Consider the following 19,667-nt stretch of genomic DNA (forward strand, 5'->3'; position numbering starts at 1 on the left):
TGGCTGGTATAAAACAAGTGTCCCCATTGAGAATCGACCCTCAGTATGCTCGAACTAAAGGCAAGAGCATTAGCGACTATGATGTGCGGAACCACTTCAAATTGTAGAAAATCTCAAAAAGTTTATTTACATTTTTACCTGACTAGAGAACTTTCATATGGGTTTCATTAATTGCCATCAAATCTGTACTTAAATTCTATACATATATTCAACATGTTCTCTGTTACTGTCTCTATTGCACTGCTTATTATTTCTTTGAGTGTACAAACATTTGTCACAGCTGTTGCATAAATCTTCAATGTTAACGTTGCTTCAACGAAAGAAGTCAAGAAGTATTATGTCTGACGATGTATTGGAAGTATTATGTCGGTGGACAATGTATTGGTTTATCTCTCCTAATCAGTCGCCCATGGAACTTACAGTGAGACAAATATGAACAAATGTACTCCAGTGGAACAGTTTGGACCTTATGTGCATATAATTGCTGGAGTTTAATCTCAACACCGAAGACTTCGCCATATTCAATTCACAAATCGATTGACACAAGGATTTCCGTGGAAATATAATGAAACCATGGTGCCCATTTCCCACCCGTTTCTTACTAACACGTGATTTACTACTTCTATCACGATCTACAAACACTTCCCGTTTGAGTGGAATTCACATATCCCACTTTTATGTTGTTAAGATGTGGTGGATGCTGTCTATACATGTACTTGTCCTCTTATGAACTTTTGTCGCACCGTAAATGGAGATTTTGTTTCGGAGTAGCAGAACAAGCACTTCACTTTCTGCTACATGAACATCAATTGTTAAATTGACTAACAGTAACAGTGCGATTAGGTGACTTAGATGGCAATACCATGAAGCGGTAGATCATAGAAACATTAGACTAAGTGATAGCGTAAACCGCTCGTTCTAACTTCTGTAGTTTGCATATTATATGAATTTTTAAACAGGTGAACACTTTGTGTCCACTTCTACTCTTTTTCATAACGACTACAATAATTTTTCATTTTTATTGTTATACATTATAATATAGATCACATTAATTTATGGATTATTTACATTTTCATCGATTTATACGTACGAAGCTTATATACGTCAGTTTTGGCAAGCCAGGAAAGAATATAAGATTTAAAATTAAAAAGATCAAAGATTTTTGAACGAAACCTATTTTTTGCTAAAATGTATATCTTTTATTCAAATTTCCAAGAAAATAGTTCAAGTCGAAAACATGCTGAAATTTTGAATCACTATAAAATTAAACCCAATGGAAATAAAGGACAAAAATTAATGTCGGTATTCATTATCTTGAACAGAGATTTATTATACCTAATACGAAAAATAATTGAGTACAGAATTTTATCTTGCGTTCTACTAATACGAAGAAACCCTATATTAAATTTGAAAATAAATAAAATAAATAACAACAATACTTACTGAGTGATAGACTTGTTTAAACAGTGAACAAAATAACGATGTCAGTACTAAGAAGCAAACGTCAGACAGTGAATATATATATATATATATATATATATATATATATATATATATATATATATATATATATATATATATATATATATATATATATATATTCAATAAAATAAGTGTTCAGCTTATACAAACTTTTGGTTTCGTAGAAATACGTATTTGAAATTTTTGCTCTTTGTACCTTCTTTTTCTCTTCTGGTAAGATCGTAGACTTTTCCTTAGATGTAAGCAATTCAAGCTCTAATTAAATTTAAGAAATATGAGTTATGCCTCATTTGAATTGGAAATAAGGCATCTTTTCCAGGGCCGGATTAAGGGAGGGGCTTAGGGGGGCTATAACCCCGGGTCTCCAGGTGAACAAGGGCCTCCATCCTTCTGACCAAACTCTCAACTTAGGCCGGCTATACACTATAAGATAGATCCTAGGAAATCTCTTACGATTTATCCTAGAGTCAAAATCTCAACGTGTATGGCGACAGATCCCATGTCATTTCCTGTGTTCTGAACGATCCTATGAGATTTCTCTTGTTTAGAGCACGCTCTATTTCGGAAAGAAAATTCGTAAGATTTCGATTTAAGCGACATCAGGTGAGAGAAAGTGAAAACAAAACAAATGAAAACACAAATGATGAGGTATCTTCTGATCGTGCAGGTTTACTTTAGATGTACCACTCGAAATAATTGTTGAAAAATTATAATTTGTCACTATTTCCTAAATGATTTGCGTTGGCCGGCATGAAAATATCTTACATAGCATAGATAAAATCCCTGAAGGGGACCAACAAAAGCAATTGTTGATAAACTACAATTCTTTTACGATTTGCGTACAAATACGGGGTCAAGATATATATAGTATAAAAACTATAGTGCAAAAAACGCAAACCAAGTTGTGCTAGGTTGTTTCTAGAAAGTACGAATGCTATTTAACCGAGTCAGAGCAGGGCTAAGCGAAGTCCCGAGCGTCAGTGAGCGGGTGCGAGCGAAGGAAGCAGGCGCGTCAGTTGATGTAGTGAAAACGAGTGCGTTTTAGCAATGATACGAGTTTGAATAGCACTTGTCACGGTATCGTGGTAGTAGCGCTCCACTCGTAAACATAAATTATAGCTTCTGTAAACTATGCAGAAATACACCGGTGGTGGAAAATAGTAACACCGGTCAACTTTCATATGCACTCACTTACGTAAAAGTTTCGCAGAAGGGGTCCAGAAGTAAGCAGAACATACAAAATTTACAGGAGAAATGGAAGATGCAAGTACTTAGACCTAACACAACCTAACTAAATCTAACCTAATGAAGTTAACTAGCTTAAACTAACCTAATATTAATAGAAGTAAGCGAAATTCTATCACTTTTTGAAAATTGTGTTGGACCCATGTACTAATATAATCTAACGTAACATAACCGTAACTAACCTGAACCAACCTAAACTAAACTAATGTGAATATAAACTACCGAAATTGTAGCATTTCTTAGAAAAAATAGCTGGACCCTTTCTGCTAAACATTGTCTCACCTATTTTAACCGTCGTTAAAACATTTATAATGATTTTACACTAGTAACCCTACAATTGTAAACATAAAATACAGGTGTATTACTTTGTATTTAATTATGTTGCTTCCAAAAAAATTGTTCCTTATAAATATGTCTTTTCATGCAAAGTATTAAATTTTACTTGTAAATCTTCTAAAATGTGGTGCGCCAAAAGTATACCAGCACCCTTCTGACTTATGCTTTTTTTTCTTTTTAGAGGTATCCAATTTAACAATATAGCGCCTGATATTAATATCAGTGGGATGTGCAGTGTGGTTAGCATAGTAATTCTTCAACTTTATACTTTTATTAAATAGAACTATTTCTCAATGTTGATATACGTCATTCGGTCAGACAGGAAAAATCTTCACGTGTATGGCACACAAGGGTAAGATTTCCTACAAGATATGTCATAACATTTTTCCGAAGATAAATCCTAAGATATTTCCTAGGATTGATCTCGTAATGTATAGCGCGCCTTACTATCTGAAAAGAATCATGAAGATACAATCATCATAAAATAAAATATGACAAAAATATGAAACATATTCCCTTAACTTTCTTACCTAGGTACTGTACTTTCACAGAAATGTATTAGGTGAAGTCAGTAGGGGCCACATATTTTTTCTGGTCCCGTGCCTTCAGATGGGTTAATCCAGAACTGGTCTTTTCTTCTGTATAAATGTAGATTAAATACAGAATCTTCCAAAAGTCCTGCAAAAAAGTAAAAAGCTGTAGCTTTGTAACCATCTATTTTATTTGTACAAAACTTTTAGTGGACTTGTAAGAAAGTCTGAAATTTTGTTTCCAAGCATTTTTTCAACGCCAAACCTCCAGCTGAGCACAATTTATGTCCAAACATTGCTGAAGTCTTTTCGGGAATCCAAGAATGGCATTTCGACATGCTTCATCCGTAATACTAAAAGTCACATCACGTATCTTCTTCCTGAGGTCCTGAACATCTTTCGGTTTTTGCTTGTAAACTTCTGTATCATTTTCTTACGAACGATATTGTGTAGCGTTGTCCTTGGCACTTGCAACTCCAAGAATCTGCGTTTCAACGATTTCTTTGGACTTTGCAACACTCTTTCCTGCACGGACTGAATCACATCAACACTGGTTGTTGGCCTTACGCTACGAGGCAAGTCCAAGACACTTCCGGTAGCTAGGAAGTTATCGTACCATCTCTTGATACTTGAATCTGCAGATGATTGTTTCTGATATTTTTGTCGGAATTTTCTTCTCACCAAAACACTAGATTTTAACTCACAAAACCACGCCACACACTGCGCTTTCTCTTGAGTAGACGCCATCTTTGTCAAGTGATTTGCGGATATGATGTCAACGCTTGGGAGATCTTAAGTTGACAAAACCAGAGCACCACACAATATGACGTCACTAAATGTGATAATAAGTTGAGGAGTGTTTGCAACTGATTTGGCGTCAACTTATTAATTTTATACTTGAGTAACAGACTGGTAAAGAAAATATGTTTAAAAATAATTATCTGTTAATGAAGTAATATACTTAAAGAGATATTTGTATATTTGTATGAAAACATAGCATCTCCACACGCGAAATTTGATGATGTGCTCCGCGGAAGATTTGTTGCTACAAAAAATTTGGAGATCCACAATATATAATTGACATAAAAATTAATGATAGGTCTACATCATATTAGTATGTGACAGGCCCGTATCCATTGGGTCTAGGGGAGCGGGCCCCCTCTAAATGTTTACTGGTCCCCTAAAATTTTCACAGTACGCTTGCAAATGAACTATAACAGGGTGCAAAATTTCAAAGTCAGACGCACTCGCCAATCCAAAAATAATGGACGCCAGTATCTCTCACGTACACATCGAGATGCCCCCCCCCCCCAAACGGCCTTTGGTTTGACAAAGAAAGACTTCACATTCCGTGTTTTCTCTCACTCAGTGACAGTTATTTTCTTACGAAACAGAAAATGCGTTGCCCTGTGAGTTCAGGCAGAAACCATTCCTACTAAACACTGGTCACCAGCTCTAGATTTCTAGTCGCCAATTGCAACTTGGCGACCGGAAACTTTGTGCGCTGATGATCAACTATAATGATGATTAACTATAATACGTTTGGATCGGGACCCCCTCCCAAACTTCTACCGGGCTTCCCTTAGATTTTTTGGCTTTCTACCAATCTAGTATGTGATAAGTGACAGGGCCGTAACTTGAGGAGGGAGGGGGCAAATGGATCCCCAAGGAAGCTCCCTGCCATTCGAGATGACCCATTTTAAGACAAAATTTTCTTACTTCGTATACGATACGAACATGAAACTATAAATCAAGCATCGAATATGTCCACTACATTACATAAACAAAACAACACATAAAAGGTAAATAAAACAAAATGAGTCGTTGGTCCATTTCAATAAAAAAGTTTATTATTAGGGGCCCTAGAAATAATGTTTATTCGTATGGCTTTGATATTTGTCAATATTGTCCCCTTAATTCATTTGTCATGTATGGAACGGGCCCAAAGGTGTAACTAACGACCCGGGCCCATAAAGAGTAAGAGAAAGATGGAAAGAGGGAGCCCAAGAATTAGAGAAACAACTTTTTTCTAGGAGCACCAAAAACGCGTATTAATGCTTACCTCCCTTCCAAGAAAAATCTAAGTTACGGCGCTGGATAAATGGATGCAGGTGTAGAATACATAAACATAGAAAGAGTAATTTATGATTAAAATGAATGACTGCGTGTGAAAGAAGACTGTACTACTAATTTTTAAAAATAATATAACGTTTACTGTATGTAGAATACGATGGTGCTGTCCTATTTTATGAGTTTGAATTTGCAAAATTTACGAAAGAAGTATGTAATATATTTCTCGGGTTCTGTAGGATTACGGGGGAACAAAACTACGAAAAAATACAATTTTTATAGGTGGAATGAGTTCATGTTGCGGAAAGATAATCGATATTGATATGTGAGTAATTTGTGAACTGAGTAGACTGGAAATGCCGTGTGCGGAATGGAAAATTTTGCAATTACTATTAGCTATTAATTAGAATGGACGAATACAACGTGCATTGCGGCGTTCTAACCCGACTTCGCTTGCTAGCGCTCGCTCGTCAATATTTATTTATTCATTTATTGATACAAGTCATGGCCATTACCGGCATCTATGGCTTTAAGCACGTCACGTTGGAGGGATGATATCCTCGGCGAGCACACAATCACGGTACGAGGGAGGGATATAAGGAACGGATAAGGAAAGAAGCTGCCTGAGGCCTGTAAATTAGATACCATCCCGGCATTTACCTGGTGTGAATGAGGAAATCGCAGGAAAAACCTCGTTTAGGATAGCTAGCCTGAAAAAGCTGTTACACCTTTTCGATCGACTGTCCCTGCCGGAAATCGAGCCCAGGACCAAAGACAAGAGCATTAGCGACTACTCATGCTCAACAATAGGGCCTACTGTCTGAAACTCTTTAGTTAGTGGTATGTTTGGCTTTAGGTAGATTAACCTCAAAAACATTTAAGAAAACAGCAATGATTTTCAACAAAAAATGCTTTCTCCCCGTAATCCGACATATGGCTAGTTTTCAAAGTACATACTGAGAAAAAAAAAATGTAGGTAGTGTACTTAAAACGGTAGATAACATGCGTAATTCCTGTAGTTTTTGGACTTAACGTACAGCAAACGTATAACTGAAAACGCATGTTTTATAATACTTTCCGTATAAGTGTTTCATCTATACGTATTTTCCGTATGAAACAATATAGGCGGTCAGGATCTCACATACAAATCGACGCAGAATGTCCATAGTAGAATAGAATATAGTTGCAGAATGTAACATAGGTGATATACGGAAAACTGTTAGGTGTCAGATATCCTGCAATGGCATGATGTAATATCTAAGGGCAGTGCGTATGTAGCATATGCTCCATACTGATTTCTGTAGTAAGCAAGAGGATTTCGTATATTTGTACAATATACCGCTGTCCGGGGAACGGATTTTTCTTAGTGTGCAGTTCATAAGCAAGGGCGCTCATGTTGTGGTTTCCAAGGGGAGGGGGCAAGTATAAGCGACGTTTCAAATATAGTTTCAGATTTTGCTGTAAGTAATGTAAAAATTCTATTGGGTTTTCAATATTCCCAAGTACAATTTCCTCTTAGGGGACGAGCGCCCCACCATGCCCCCCCTGATGGGATTCCTTGTTCATAAGTAATGCAGTTATGTGGTGCTGAACCTGTGGGTTCATTATTTCTTGATAAATCCATTAAATGTTGTACGTGTAATCCACAACGCTCACAGATATAGGCGGGAATTCATGTCACTTAATGACCTTTCCATTTTAAGGCAGTAATAAATGCGAAAATTGTCGATAAGTGATTCGCTTACTTTGATTTTGCGAATAGTTCGTACTATGTGCGACTTCGTCCATGCGGCGTTTAGGGTATGGTCGACGTCGATAAGCTAATAAAACGAAATACTTCAAAAGTTGAGCCAGTGGGTGCGTAAACGTAAACCTCGTGTAGCTTAGGTATAGGCTGCATAATTACTTTATTACATCAGTGTTAATATGCATCCTTAAATTGGAATAGAGCAGTTTCCGCAGTTCAGATCAACAATACGTGGACAAATTCATATTACTTTGAAACTCACATTTCTTTATGAAAATAGTGTCATCACGCCTTCTAGACTGTACATGTGTTGGCGTATACCAGTGATCCACCAGGAACAGGTAAAATTCAGGGGCGCTACGAGAGATAATTATTCAAAAATTAAATTTAAAAAAAATCATGGGTGCACACTTAGTAGTAGTAATAGTAGTAATGATATTGATAGTATAGTAGTAGTAAGGCAGTAGTAGTAGGGTAGTAGTTTAGTAGTAGCCAGGCCCGCAACCAGGTCCCCCTCAACTTTTTGTGGCCCCTCCAGACTTCAATAAAAATTTTTATTAATACAAAAACACAATTTATATACTTATAAGATAATTTTAATGACGGCCCTTCGTAACATATTCACGGCCCTCCCAAACTTTGTATCTGGTTTCGGCCCTGGTAGTAGTAATGATAGTATTATAATAGGCTAGTAGTAGTAGTAGTAGTAGTAGTATAGTAAGGCAGTAATGGTAGTAGTTGAGTAGTAGTAGTAATAATAGTATACTAGTAGTAATAGAGTAGCAGTAGTTCGGGTTAGGTTAGGGTAGGTTCAGGCAGCGAAATAGTCATATTTCAAGTCCCTTGTACATTAGTTTGCAGCCCTGGAATAACGCCCTTATGGAGAGTTTCATAGAAATGAAAGCAACATCTTATTGCTGTATCTATATTCACAGATGACTTACATATTCTGCGCCTTCATAAATAAATTTCCTAAACATTTGTCTTTTGCTCTGAATTAACAAATTTTACCTGTAAATTGTAATTTTAAAAATGTCCACGTATTCTTAATCCCGTTTCTGCTACTCCAAAACACTTACTAAACCTACAAGAGTTCATTTGGTGCTAAAAGAAATTGATATATCATGAATGTCAGTACACTTATAAAATAGAACATAACTGAGGAAACCTGAAATTTCAATCTTGATACACGTATCAGTGCGCAGCACGAAATGAGATTTATTTTAAAAAAATCCCGGCGTTCTTCCCGCCTTTGATGGTACAAGCCGCAATTATTTACGCATTATTCAGTGCACTGATTGTGTATAATCTTGTTCGTTTGTTGAATGTAAAACGCAACTCACACAACCACTGTAACAACATAATGTGTTTTTTATTGTCCACCAGTACACGAACAAATTCCAGGTATGTCTTAAATTATAATCCACCTTGGCATGTTAACTCAGCCGTAATGCTGTCAACAGAGCTGCTTTGCTTATGGATACACTGCGCATGAAGTACTCCACGGTAGTGACGACATTAAGTGACGTCATGTCCTGTTGCTCTGGTTGTGTCAACTTAAGAACTCCCGTCAACGCTTACATCCGCTCATTGTTGCCAACAAAAGTTTTAACATTTCCACTAAACATTACAAACAAAATACAAAATTGTAAGTAGTACTTTCAAAGTTACAGCTTTTTACTTTTTTGCAGGACTTTTGGAAGACTGTATTTAAAGAATTCCTAAACTAACAGAGAAAGTTTTCGAAATTTTCCTACAAAAACTACATTTCCTAATTTTATTTTCCTGTATCTTGGCAACACCAAGTCAAAGATAAACGAAAAGGAACTGAAGCATACCTCATTGCACTTTAAACGTACTAGATGAATATTGTGTTCAGTGCTTTGACAGTGCCTGTTAGAAAAAATATAGTACTTTTTTACTTGTAATGATAAAGTTGAAAATTGAATGTATTAAATTGGAATTTAATGTTTATTCATGCATGTTCTAATTAGAGTTTAGGTACAATCTACTCCCCGTACGAATTGCAATTTAAATAAATTTTGTTCAATATATGTTATGCTTGAATTCACCTTATGAAAGACATAATTGAGGGATATTTAGAAAATTTCGTTTTACAAAATCATAATTTATTCGGTTATTACTTGGAAACCATATCTCTGACACGTGTGAGACACACAAACCAATTAAGATATATCACTTTATGTACGAAATGCATCCTATAGTTTTTATTCTTTTTTTAACTAATTGTATGTACCTGAGAAAAAATATAGAATATTTGCACTAGATTGGCTATTGACGTGCAAGTTCTCGGGTAGAATAGGTTGGAAGTGGAACTTGCAAGTTTGATTTTACCCCATCAACAAAACGTGCCGTTTACGCCGTTGTTAACACAACTATTGGGCTTCTAATAAATGGATTTAAAAGAACTAAGTTATAAGCGAAAAAAAGTCAAGAAACGTACATTCCCATAGGGAAATTTCAAAATTCTTCTGTTATATCGATACCAAGTGCTTTTAGAAGTATTCAAACTAGTCTTACACCGAAGGAAAGACCACTTAATTGCAATTCAAATGAGGTATAATTGGCACTTCTACTTTAATTCGGGTTTAAATTAGATGCGTGTAAGTAAAAGTATGAGATTTTCCAGAGCAGGAAAATCTCACGAACTACAATAATTTTAAGTACATTCTCCTGAGAAGCCAATGATGATCGAATTGTTAAAATTTACATAAACACTTATTTTGACAGAAGAAAAATGAAGTTTATTTCTGCTCCATCCGAACACTTGCTTCTAAGAAAAAAATCATGTGGTATTTGTACTTTCTCTTATGATAGCTTAAATGAAATAAATAATATTTTTGAGTGTAGTCTTATAAACACACTTATTTTATAGGTATGTATGTGGAATATCTATCCTTGAGCAATTACGCACTCAGGTCTCATCGAAGACAAATGACATCATTTCTGTGATAAAACTGTCAACAGCTTATCTCAGGTATTAGTAATCTATATATGGAATTAATCTGTTTCGTAGTTTACTTCGAGTAGAATGACAAACCATAGTCCGTAACTATTAAAATCTTAAGGAAGGAGACTGATTTTGATTGATATATAGTTGTTAACGCAAAACATATTAACGCTATTTTTTATAGTTATTTCAACATCTTTCATTTTTATTTGTTCATTTAATATACAGAAGTTCTTTCTTAATTTTATAAAGAAAGCAGGCGCGTAGGAACTTAATATTTTATGGGGAGTAAGAGGCAAAAGTTGAAGCCTATCTTTACGTGTCTTTATATATATATATGTGTGCCAGTGTATGCAAGAACATACGTGGTTATAAGAGTCAGAAACCTCATCCTAATGTTCCTAAAATTGACGTTAGCTAAAGTTACATCAATCTACCATCGATTTATTTTAAGGCACGATCTCCTACGGATGTAATGTGAACTGCCATCGTTAAAAGTAAATACATTGTTATGAGTTGAGGATAGAAAAAAAGAGTAAATTGTTTTTTTTCTAACATATCGTAAGGTATTTAGAAACCCTAAGCAACTTACAGATCAACATCACAGAACATTCTAAATCCTCATTCCTGTATTCACATTGTAGCACAGCACATTCAAACACTCACATATGCTCAAGCCCGTAGCCAGCCTGATTTATTAGGGGAAGGGGGGCAATGACAAAGACATCAAAGAACACCATAAAATTGTACATTTATTTAATACTTACAGAATGTATATTTATTGTTGAATTATCGAAATCGTAAATTTTTGTGTCCTTAATACAAGCTCTTTGCGAGGTACTTTGTTTCATATTAATAATTAAAATTGAAGTATTTATTTTTTAAACATTAGAACAAAATTATATTACAAAAATTTTAGATTATATTAATACTAAATAAAAGTATATGTTTTATTCAAGGTTTGCACTCAATTTTCTACTTTCCAAAATAAGCGAGACACTACAGTTTATTAATATTCACAACTAACGTTGTGGACTGATATTGTTGTTTGAAAGTGCACCTGGTATTCTTGGATGCTTGTCATGGTTGCATTAATAGAGTACGGTTTGAAATTCTTGAAATGCATAAAGAAAAAGGAAGATGTTTGGTGCATCTAGCAAGAAATATATATATAAAAAAAATTACACACAAATGAGTAGAATCCGCAAAATTGAATTTAATTTGGTAAATATAATTGCAAGAATATCACTGGTTTTAAGTCACTTTGAAAATTCTCTTCAGTGTAATTTTTTAGTGGGGGCAAAAAATAATTTAGGTGAGGCAGTGCCCCATCTAGCCCCTCCATGGCTACGGGCCTGTATATGCTTGAATAAGTTCGAGTTTCATTTTATTCCCGTCCTCATGCAGCAAGGTTATTAAGAACAGGACCTATAAACCACTATCAAGGCTTGAATACGATACAGTTGGGAGAGAGAAGATTAGCATATAAGATGAACCCTCAGAATCCATTCTCCCTTCACAATATCTCTTCTCTAAGAAATTTGGGTTACAAGACCACGCTTCTTATAACGACTAGGGTCAAATACGAGAGCTACTAGAAACGTTCCCGCAAACTACTACTAACAGTGGCACAAGTGTTCCATTATTATAAAATTTAGAAGAATATTTTCTCTGTGTTTAAGTAATTTAAATATTATCATGTTTGACTGTTAATCCTATTCGTTTATTTCTCATAACAGTTTAATGAAATAGTTTTGTGTGAGAAATGGAAATTTCTCGTGAATATTTTCAGGCACTGACTTTTTATGAGTTCAAATGCAGTTTAACACTAAAATAATACATCGAGGGAATTAATTTGACCTTTGACAATGAAACACCATCCAACAGGAATTATACAGTCGGTTTCCTAAATTCTAGCGTGGTAGTATATTTCTCAGTGATAAATTTTGTGAAGGTCGGCCAGCCACGTTCATAACTGCCAATAGACTTGACTCTAGTGTTGAACCTCAGCGTGAAATGATTGCGAGAGATTAGCATGTCAACTGTGAAACTCAGGAACCTTGAACATTGACAATATATATAGGAAAACTTCAATCCGTTGAATCCCACACAAAGGGCATCTCCACTCATGCATTGTTGACGCCCAACTTTATTGACCGGTGAGTACCAGATTCGATATGAGTATGTAGAGAACCGGTAGGCTCTGTAGATCACGAATACGTTGGTTTCGATGTTGGAAAGTGAGGTGTGTTCGAACAGGAGTCGAAACACTAATCGACGGTCCCGGAAGTGTTGTAGTCACTTCTCGGGTCACCATGCACCACTGGAGAAGCTTCCGGTGGAGATCTTTAGGTCTGTCCTCATCTGATGACTCTGGTGCGTAATTCTGTGCCACACATTACCCATGAAATCACAGAGATACAGCAGGATACTCACAAGAATTGGAGAACCGGTCCAGAAGCACACATTGTTTACTTGTGAGGACGAGTATCTTCGGTAACCGACGGGCCTCTCTGATATTGTTGGTATGGAGAGAACGGGAAGACATGCTAGCTTCCAAATATGCAAACTCTGATGTCACATTTAAAGTTGTTCCAGTGCCGGAGTTCAAAACGGCCAAACATTGCTGATCGCTCTCGACTATTTCAACCAATGTGTCAGCTGAGCTTGGTTTGGTTCCAGTTGGAACCCATTCTGGGACTTCTAGAAATGTGTTATGGGGGAGGCACAGTTCAATTTGTCTCCTGACACACACACACACACACACACACACACACACACACACACACACACACATATATATATATATATTTATATATATATACACCAAGCTCTGCTGACGCACTGGGTCGAAGTGGCCGAGAGCTATCAGCAGTGACTGTTTTGGGCCCTGGTTCTGGAACAACTTCTTCAAATGCTATTCAAAAACTAACGTGCCTACACGTTCTTCCTACACCCACATGTCCGAGGAGCCCGTCGGTCACCGGAGACACGTGCCCCCACAAATAAACAATACGTGCTGAAGATCCTGCTGGATCTCTGCAGTTTCATGCGTAATGTGCGGCATAGAATTATGCAGCAGAGTCAGAAGATGAGAATAGACCCAAAGATCTCCACCGGAAGCCCCTCCAGTGGGGCACGATGACCCGAGAACACTGTCGGGACTGTCGGTCGGTTTCTCGACTCCTGTTCGAACACACCTTACTTGCGATATCGAAACTAACGTATTCATGACCTACAGAGCTTACTATATATACACGCAGTGTATATGGATATATAATCTATATACCCATCATATCGATCCTTGTACTCACCGGTCAAAAGAGAAGCGAGTCACTGAAGATGCCCTTTATCGAAGCTTAAAAACAGGCTCATGTCAATTGTTATAAAGAAATGCTCGAAAGATTCAACCAAGGCATGTCAAATTTGGTGTACTATATCGTTACACAGGATGAAACTTCGATATATTCATACGAATCCGAAACTAAACAGCAATCCATTGGGTATTTCTAAGTCAACCGAAACCGACAAAAAATGTTAGGTCGAGGAGTGATGCCAAGCAAAATATTGCTTATTTCTTCGGCTATACTAGACATGTGGCAAGCATAGCTTTAGAATAGGACCGTAAATGCTGATGGCAATACAGCAATTCGTTTCGCCAGAGGTTCAATGAGTTGCATAAAACAAACCTAAATCGTCTCATCCTTGTTCACTACCACAACGTCAGTTCCCACTCAGCACACCAAACTGTGTTTTTTTTTCAGTAAAAATGTCGAGTTAATGATTCATTATCCTTACTCAATCTAATTTAACACATAATGACTGTATTTATTCTCAAAATAAGACGCGTAGTGAGCTATTTGCGTCTCCCGAAGCAGATGTTCACCTATACCAAACAGAGATTTCTGATGTACTTCTTCAAACTGGTGTAAAAATAAACGAATAGGCTTAAAACAAACAGTTAAAAATAATTTAAACATGGAAAGATCTATCCTTTCGAATTTTATAATAGCAGAATGCTACTTCTCTTAGAAGTAGTTTCAGAAAACTTTCCAGCAGCTCCCGTAGAACCAGAAAGTCCCCACAAAAGAAGTGAGTGATTTACCAGTGTACATGTTGATAACAATGAGAAAAACGATATTCATAATGAAGGTTCTGCATTTAGACCAGATGATCAGGATATAAAATCATTCATAAAGAACGGCATCCAAGACGAATTAGGAAGACATCCTAATGATGGGGAGTGAATTTAAACCCTTATTGATGTTTGATGCCGAGATATCCAGATTAATAGATGTGATTCGAATTTATCGTCATCAACAACGGTGTTTTAATGATTATGATCAGAGGTGATTTTAAGTGGTGAACTGGAGAAAAATTCCCGTCTGCAGCTACGAAATCTTTCCTCGGGGGACCATGTTTCTTATTATACTCAGTGTGGTTTACCAATATCTTCACAGTACTAGTTTTCCCCTCCCACCGTGTTAAATCCCCATTGAGGAATTCTGAAATGTGTGCTGACCGCAATCCCTAACAAGCTAAAAAAATAACAGTACTGTTTCCGGTTTTGATACACAGTCTTAAAGTTGTCAAAATAAGCAAAATTTCCAATGATCTGGAAATGCTATTTTAAAATTGATACAACTCAAAATCGCTGTAAAAACTATTGTCAACATGACCAGTGAAGTCTTGCCTACTAGCGCTCTGTTCCCTGCTTAGAAGAGCTACGTATCTATTACAAATGTTAAATGCAGTGGCGGCCGGTGGATTGTGGTTACGGGTGTTGCAGTACGACCGATAAGAGACAGAAGATATAGTTGACTCATTGACTAATCAGCATAACTTTAGATGCAAATGCTATGCGACATGTTAAATTAAATAAAATTCTGTTTTAAAAAAAATAAAAAATGCACAACATTTTATCCGATTAATCACCTTAATTAATTAGTAAGTTCATTATCCTCTCTTTGATTGGAGCAAATACATGTCTAATACATGCTGGTTGAACTCTGGTATTCTTATTGTCAGATCTTTTTCGATGGAAAGCATAACCAATGGTGATAACCTTTCTTGGGACATGCAATTCCTTGAAAGTGCCAATTCTTTCTCATGTGGAAAAAAACTTTTCGTCTTTTGCTGACGCCATAGGTACAGTTAATATTAATTTCAGAAGCTTTGTAGATTCGCTAAATATTTTTTCTAGATTATTGCAAACGATTCATTCTAGCAAACTCAGTTCCTGACAGTGGTCCGAATTCCTCTTCAGCGTTGACTGAAGAGAGTTCGTAGCAGAGATTAGTGTTATAAAAAAATGTATATACATTGAACACACTTTATTCACAGTTTATCCAGGAAAATTTAAAATAAATTAAGGAAATGTATCTGGTGCAAACAACACTACTGCCATAAGATATCCTGTAAATTTAAACTGGATTTTTTTCGAACACTCCCCTGAATTGCCCTTTGCTTGTTTTGTCTAAGTCTTAATTGCAAATTTTCCCTCAGTTGAAAGCTGGTCAACATTTTTTGTAAGTTATTTATACAAGTCATGCTATACAATTCATTCAGAATTTGCAGGTTATTTACAGAATTAAAGCACACACAATGAAATTAAACCTAATAATTAAAAACCAAAACAGCTGATACAAAAGAGGTACTGGTATATGAATTCCGAATGTCACATTCCATACATCAACACACACACACACGTGCGTAAAAAAAACTACATTCCAAATCATCCGTCTTGGTTGTTACGCAATGCACGATGAACACAATATACTTCCACATGAGGCGAAACAATGCTTATCAATGTGATATGTTCTGGAAAGGAAACCTCGAAACCCGCCAGATGAAGGATCAGCATGTAACAGAAACCAAAAATCAAAGAACATCAAAACAAACAGCACTGCCAGTTCTACACCCAGAAATGTTAACTAAGAGGGATCCAAAGTATTTGACGGAGGTCCAATACTTCTACATAATATGGAATCTGTCTTATACTGCACCCGAAAAGACGATAAGTAATTCTTACTTACTGTCACCTATATTTTTAGAAAAAATGATAGAACGATTATTTTTATAAGAAAAGAAAGAGTACATGATGAGGCGTAAAATAAAATATTTAGCCTACATCAATCGTTTCTCTGTTAAACAAGTACAGTTCGTTAGGAAAGTCTACAAATGTTAGTCAAGTTTCGAAATTTTTGAGAGGTCCGGACCCGGTAGATCCCCCTCGTGGCTACGCCCCTGAGCATTGCTAACTAGTCCCAAATTCAATGTGGCGTTCCCCATCATACAGTTTTATGTGGAAATTATCAAGAATATAAAATATACTTATTTTATAAAAGAAATATGTTTATACTAAAATACTATCCACAGAAGGGGGGGGGGGAGCGATTCTACATACTGACTTATTAATATTTGATTCACAAATTACTGTAGAAGAAGCCTTCGTTATCAATATAAGCTATGAATTAACTTGTAAATGTGGGTCTACTTTCATTTGTTTTCTCCTCTACTAGATATTTTCTTTCTTATTTTGTAATTCTGCAATCACTTTTTTAAATTGTCATTATATTGATTGGCTTCAGTATGGTCCCGTAATTTAAAAATATGAATGCATAAAAACAAATTCTATTTGTTAATTGCCAGTGAAATAAAATTCAGAAATCTTATTTAGCGCGAAAAACCTTATCGTTCACTGGAAACCGTGCTGTGTTGTAGAAGCACTGCAACGACCAGTCCCTTTAACTTCTGAGATAGGGGAAAGGAGACTTAACATTTGCTCCAATTGCCGCGCTGAAGGAATCTGGTCGTTGTATGCTCGCTGCAACACAATATAAATGAGAGACTCTGTGGCGGATTATTTTTCGCTTTTTAAAACGGATTAACGGAACGGACAGTTACATAAATAAAAAATATGTTATTTAAAGTGTATATATGCGAGTATTAAAAAGTATTTTTTCTGTTCTTTATTACTATTGACAATAATGTTTTTTTTAAATACTTTGGTCGTTGCGCAACGCTGCAACACTAATATTAACCGCCACTGGTTAAATGATATCAAGAAAAAAATACTTCTTTCAATACTTACTGGAATAAGGACGTTCAAAACTGTCAGAAAGCATTATGTGATGTTTATTTTTTTCCAAATATTTACGGTAGTTGAGTACTCGATTTGCTATATCGTACTTATGTTTTGAAGAATTAACGAGTATTAACATTGAAAAATTATTTTGTCACATTGTTTTACGCCAACCTTTATACGTATAATGCATGCTAGAAAACAATCATTTGTATTCTTAATCATGTTTTTACGCTAAAGTTATATAGCTATCATAATAATGGGAACCTGTAGTCTGCAACCCGTAAGATGTGTAGGGTGGTAGTACTGGTATACGTATACCTTGTCTCAAAAAGGTTGAGCGCATTCTTTATTGCTGTTTCGAGGCAAACATTTTCTAAGTCCAACTTCGGGTATCTTCGGAAAAAAAGTAAACCAGGTTCGAACCTCGAAGCCAACCTTTGGAATCGGGAAAAATTTTTGCAGATGTGTTTTTCTTCTTTTAAATGTAATAGGACTTGTTACCAAGTGTATAAAAAAATGAACATTGATTGAAATACTTAATGATACAATATTTCGAAACTTTGTATTAATGTCGGCACATGCTTGTTTGTCATTTTGCTCTCCATACTTGATGGAACATTTAGATACGTAAACGAATCTTTCCATATGTAAAAGAATGCTGAAAGTTAAGACATAGAATATAATTCTCGCCTGAGTACTAAAATAAAAGTCAAAGTAGAACAAAAACAGCATTTGCAGTGGATATGAATGTCATTATTATCTTAAATGCCGCTATATATCGCTAGAACAGCGCTTTTGTTGGCTCAGTGGTAAGCCGTTGGATTTCTACTCGTAAGGTTGAGCGTTCGATTCCCATTCGAGTCAATGCTTCTTTTTATGAAATTCTATTTTCCGCAATGCATGAAAAATTATATAAAATAATTACATTAAAATACGTCAGTTGTATATATATATAACATATAATCATTGCAGAACATAGTGATTATTATGTTTAAAATATAACAGGTGTTCACAGTACGTTGGTATTCTATTATATATGTGAATGTTAAATACAAATTAAGAAAATAATATCATCGCAATAAATAAATTATGTAGTGTATTTATTTGCAGCTATTTGTCATACGGAAGTTACTTCTCAATTTTCTCATTACAGCAAGTGATTTACGCTTTCTGAAAGGTAAAGAGACTATTCGGGTATAAACAGAAATTATTATACAAACTCCAACCTTCGTTACAGACACAAAATTCACGATCCCCAAATCCATGTAAACAGGAAATTTACGAACACGAAGTCATGTCTAAGAGACTTATTTATACTTTAGAAAGAAGGCAGAATAGGATTTCTTTCCAAAGGATTTCAGTTCAATAATCTGCAATGCTTTTGTATTTGGATGTGGTCCCTTTCTCTCCGTCTCTTATATATATATATATAAGAGACGGAGAGAAAGGGACCACATCCAAATACAAAAGCATTGCAGATTATTGAACTGAAATCCTTTGGAAAGAAATCCTATTCTGCCTTCTATTGTGTGTGTGTATGGTCCATCATGTAAACAAACTTCCTACATATAGTGCTTACAGTCTAAAAAAGTACTCTCGGGGTAAGCTATTGGGAGTTGGAGGGGGATATACGAGGGGGGACCCAAAAAACTGGAAATTCGTCATAACTTCTTTATTTCTTAATATTTTTACACCAAATTTTCATCATCTTCAAAGTATTGTCCATGGACCGCAACGCATTTCTGCAAACGATCCTTTCATTGTTCAAAACAATTTTGAAAATCATCTATAGGGATCTTCTTTATGACCTCCAGCGATTTTTGTTTTACCTCCTCCACAGTGGCAAAACGCTTTCCTTTCATGTCACGTTTGAGTCTGGGGAACAAAACGAAATCACAGGGGGCTAGATCCGGTGAGTAGGGGAGTGCACAATCGGTGTCATGCCGTTTTTGGTCAAAAACTGCTTTACGGAGAGGGCGGTGTCGACCGGAGCGTTGTCATGATGGAAGAGCCATTCGCCTGTGCGCCAAAGATCTGCCCTTTTCTTCCGGATACTCTCCCTCAATCTTTTCAAAACCTCCAAGTAGAGCCCCTGGTTAACAGTTTGACCCGGGGGAACGAACTCCGCGTGCACAACACATCTGCAATCGAAGAAACAAATGAGCATTGTCTTGATGTGTGACTTCACTTGCGAGCTTT

At 36.0% G+C, this 19,667-nt stretch overlaps 1 protein-coding gene across 4 annotated transcripts in view; it reads left to right on the forward strand.

Moving 5' to 3' along the window:
• Positions 1–19,667, forward strand: part of LOC145693489 (uncharacterized) — a 156,407-nt gene that overhangs the window by 28,078 nt on the left and 108,662 nt on the right. For 2 of the 4 annotated variants that reach the window (XM_081769532.1, XM_081769534.1), the window contains exon 2: positions 10,307–10,408. The exons of the other annotated variants lie outside the window; for them this stretch is intronic. In XM_081769532.1, the coding sequence (XP_081625658.1) occupies positions 10,307–10,408 (102 nt within the window). The remainder of the gene's footprint in view (positions 1–10,306; positions 10,409–19,667) is intronic. 4 annotated transcript variants of the gene reach the window in all.

Source organism: Thermobia domestica, chromosome 8 (genome assembly GCF_964235325.1).
Source record: "Thermobia domestica chromosome 8, izTheDome1.hap1.1, whole genome shotgun sequence".
Classification (NCBI taxonomy): Eukaryota; Metazoa; Arthropoda; class Insecta; order Zygentoma; family Lepismatidae; genus Thermobia; species Thermobia domestica.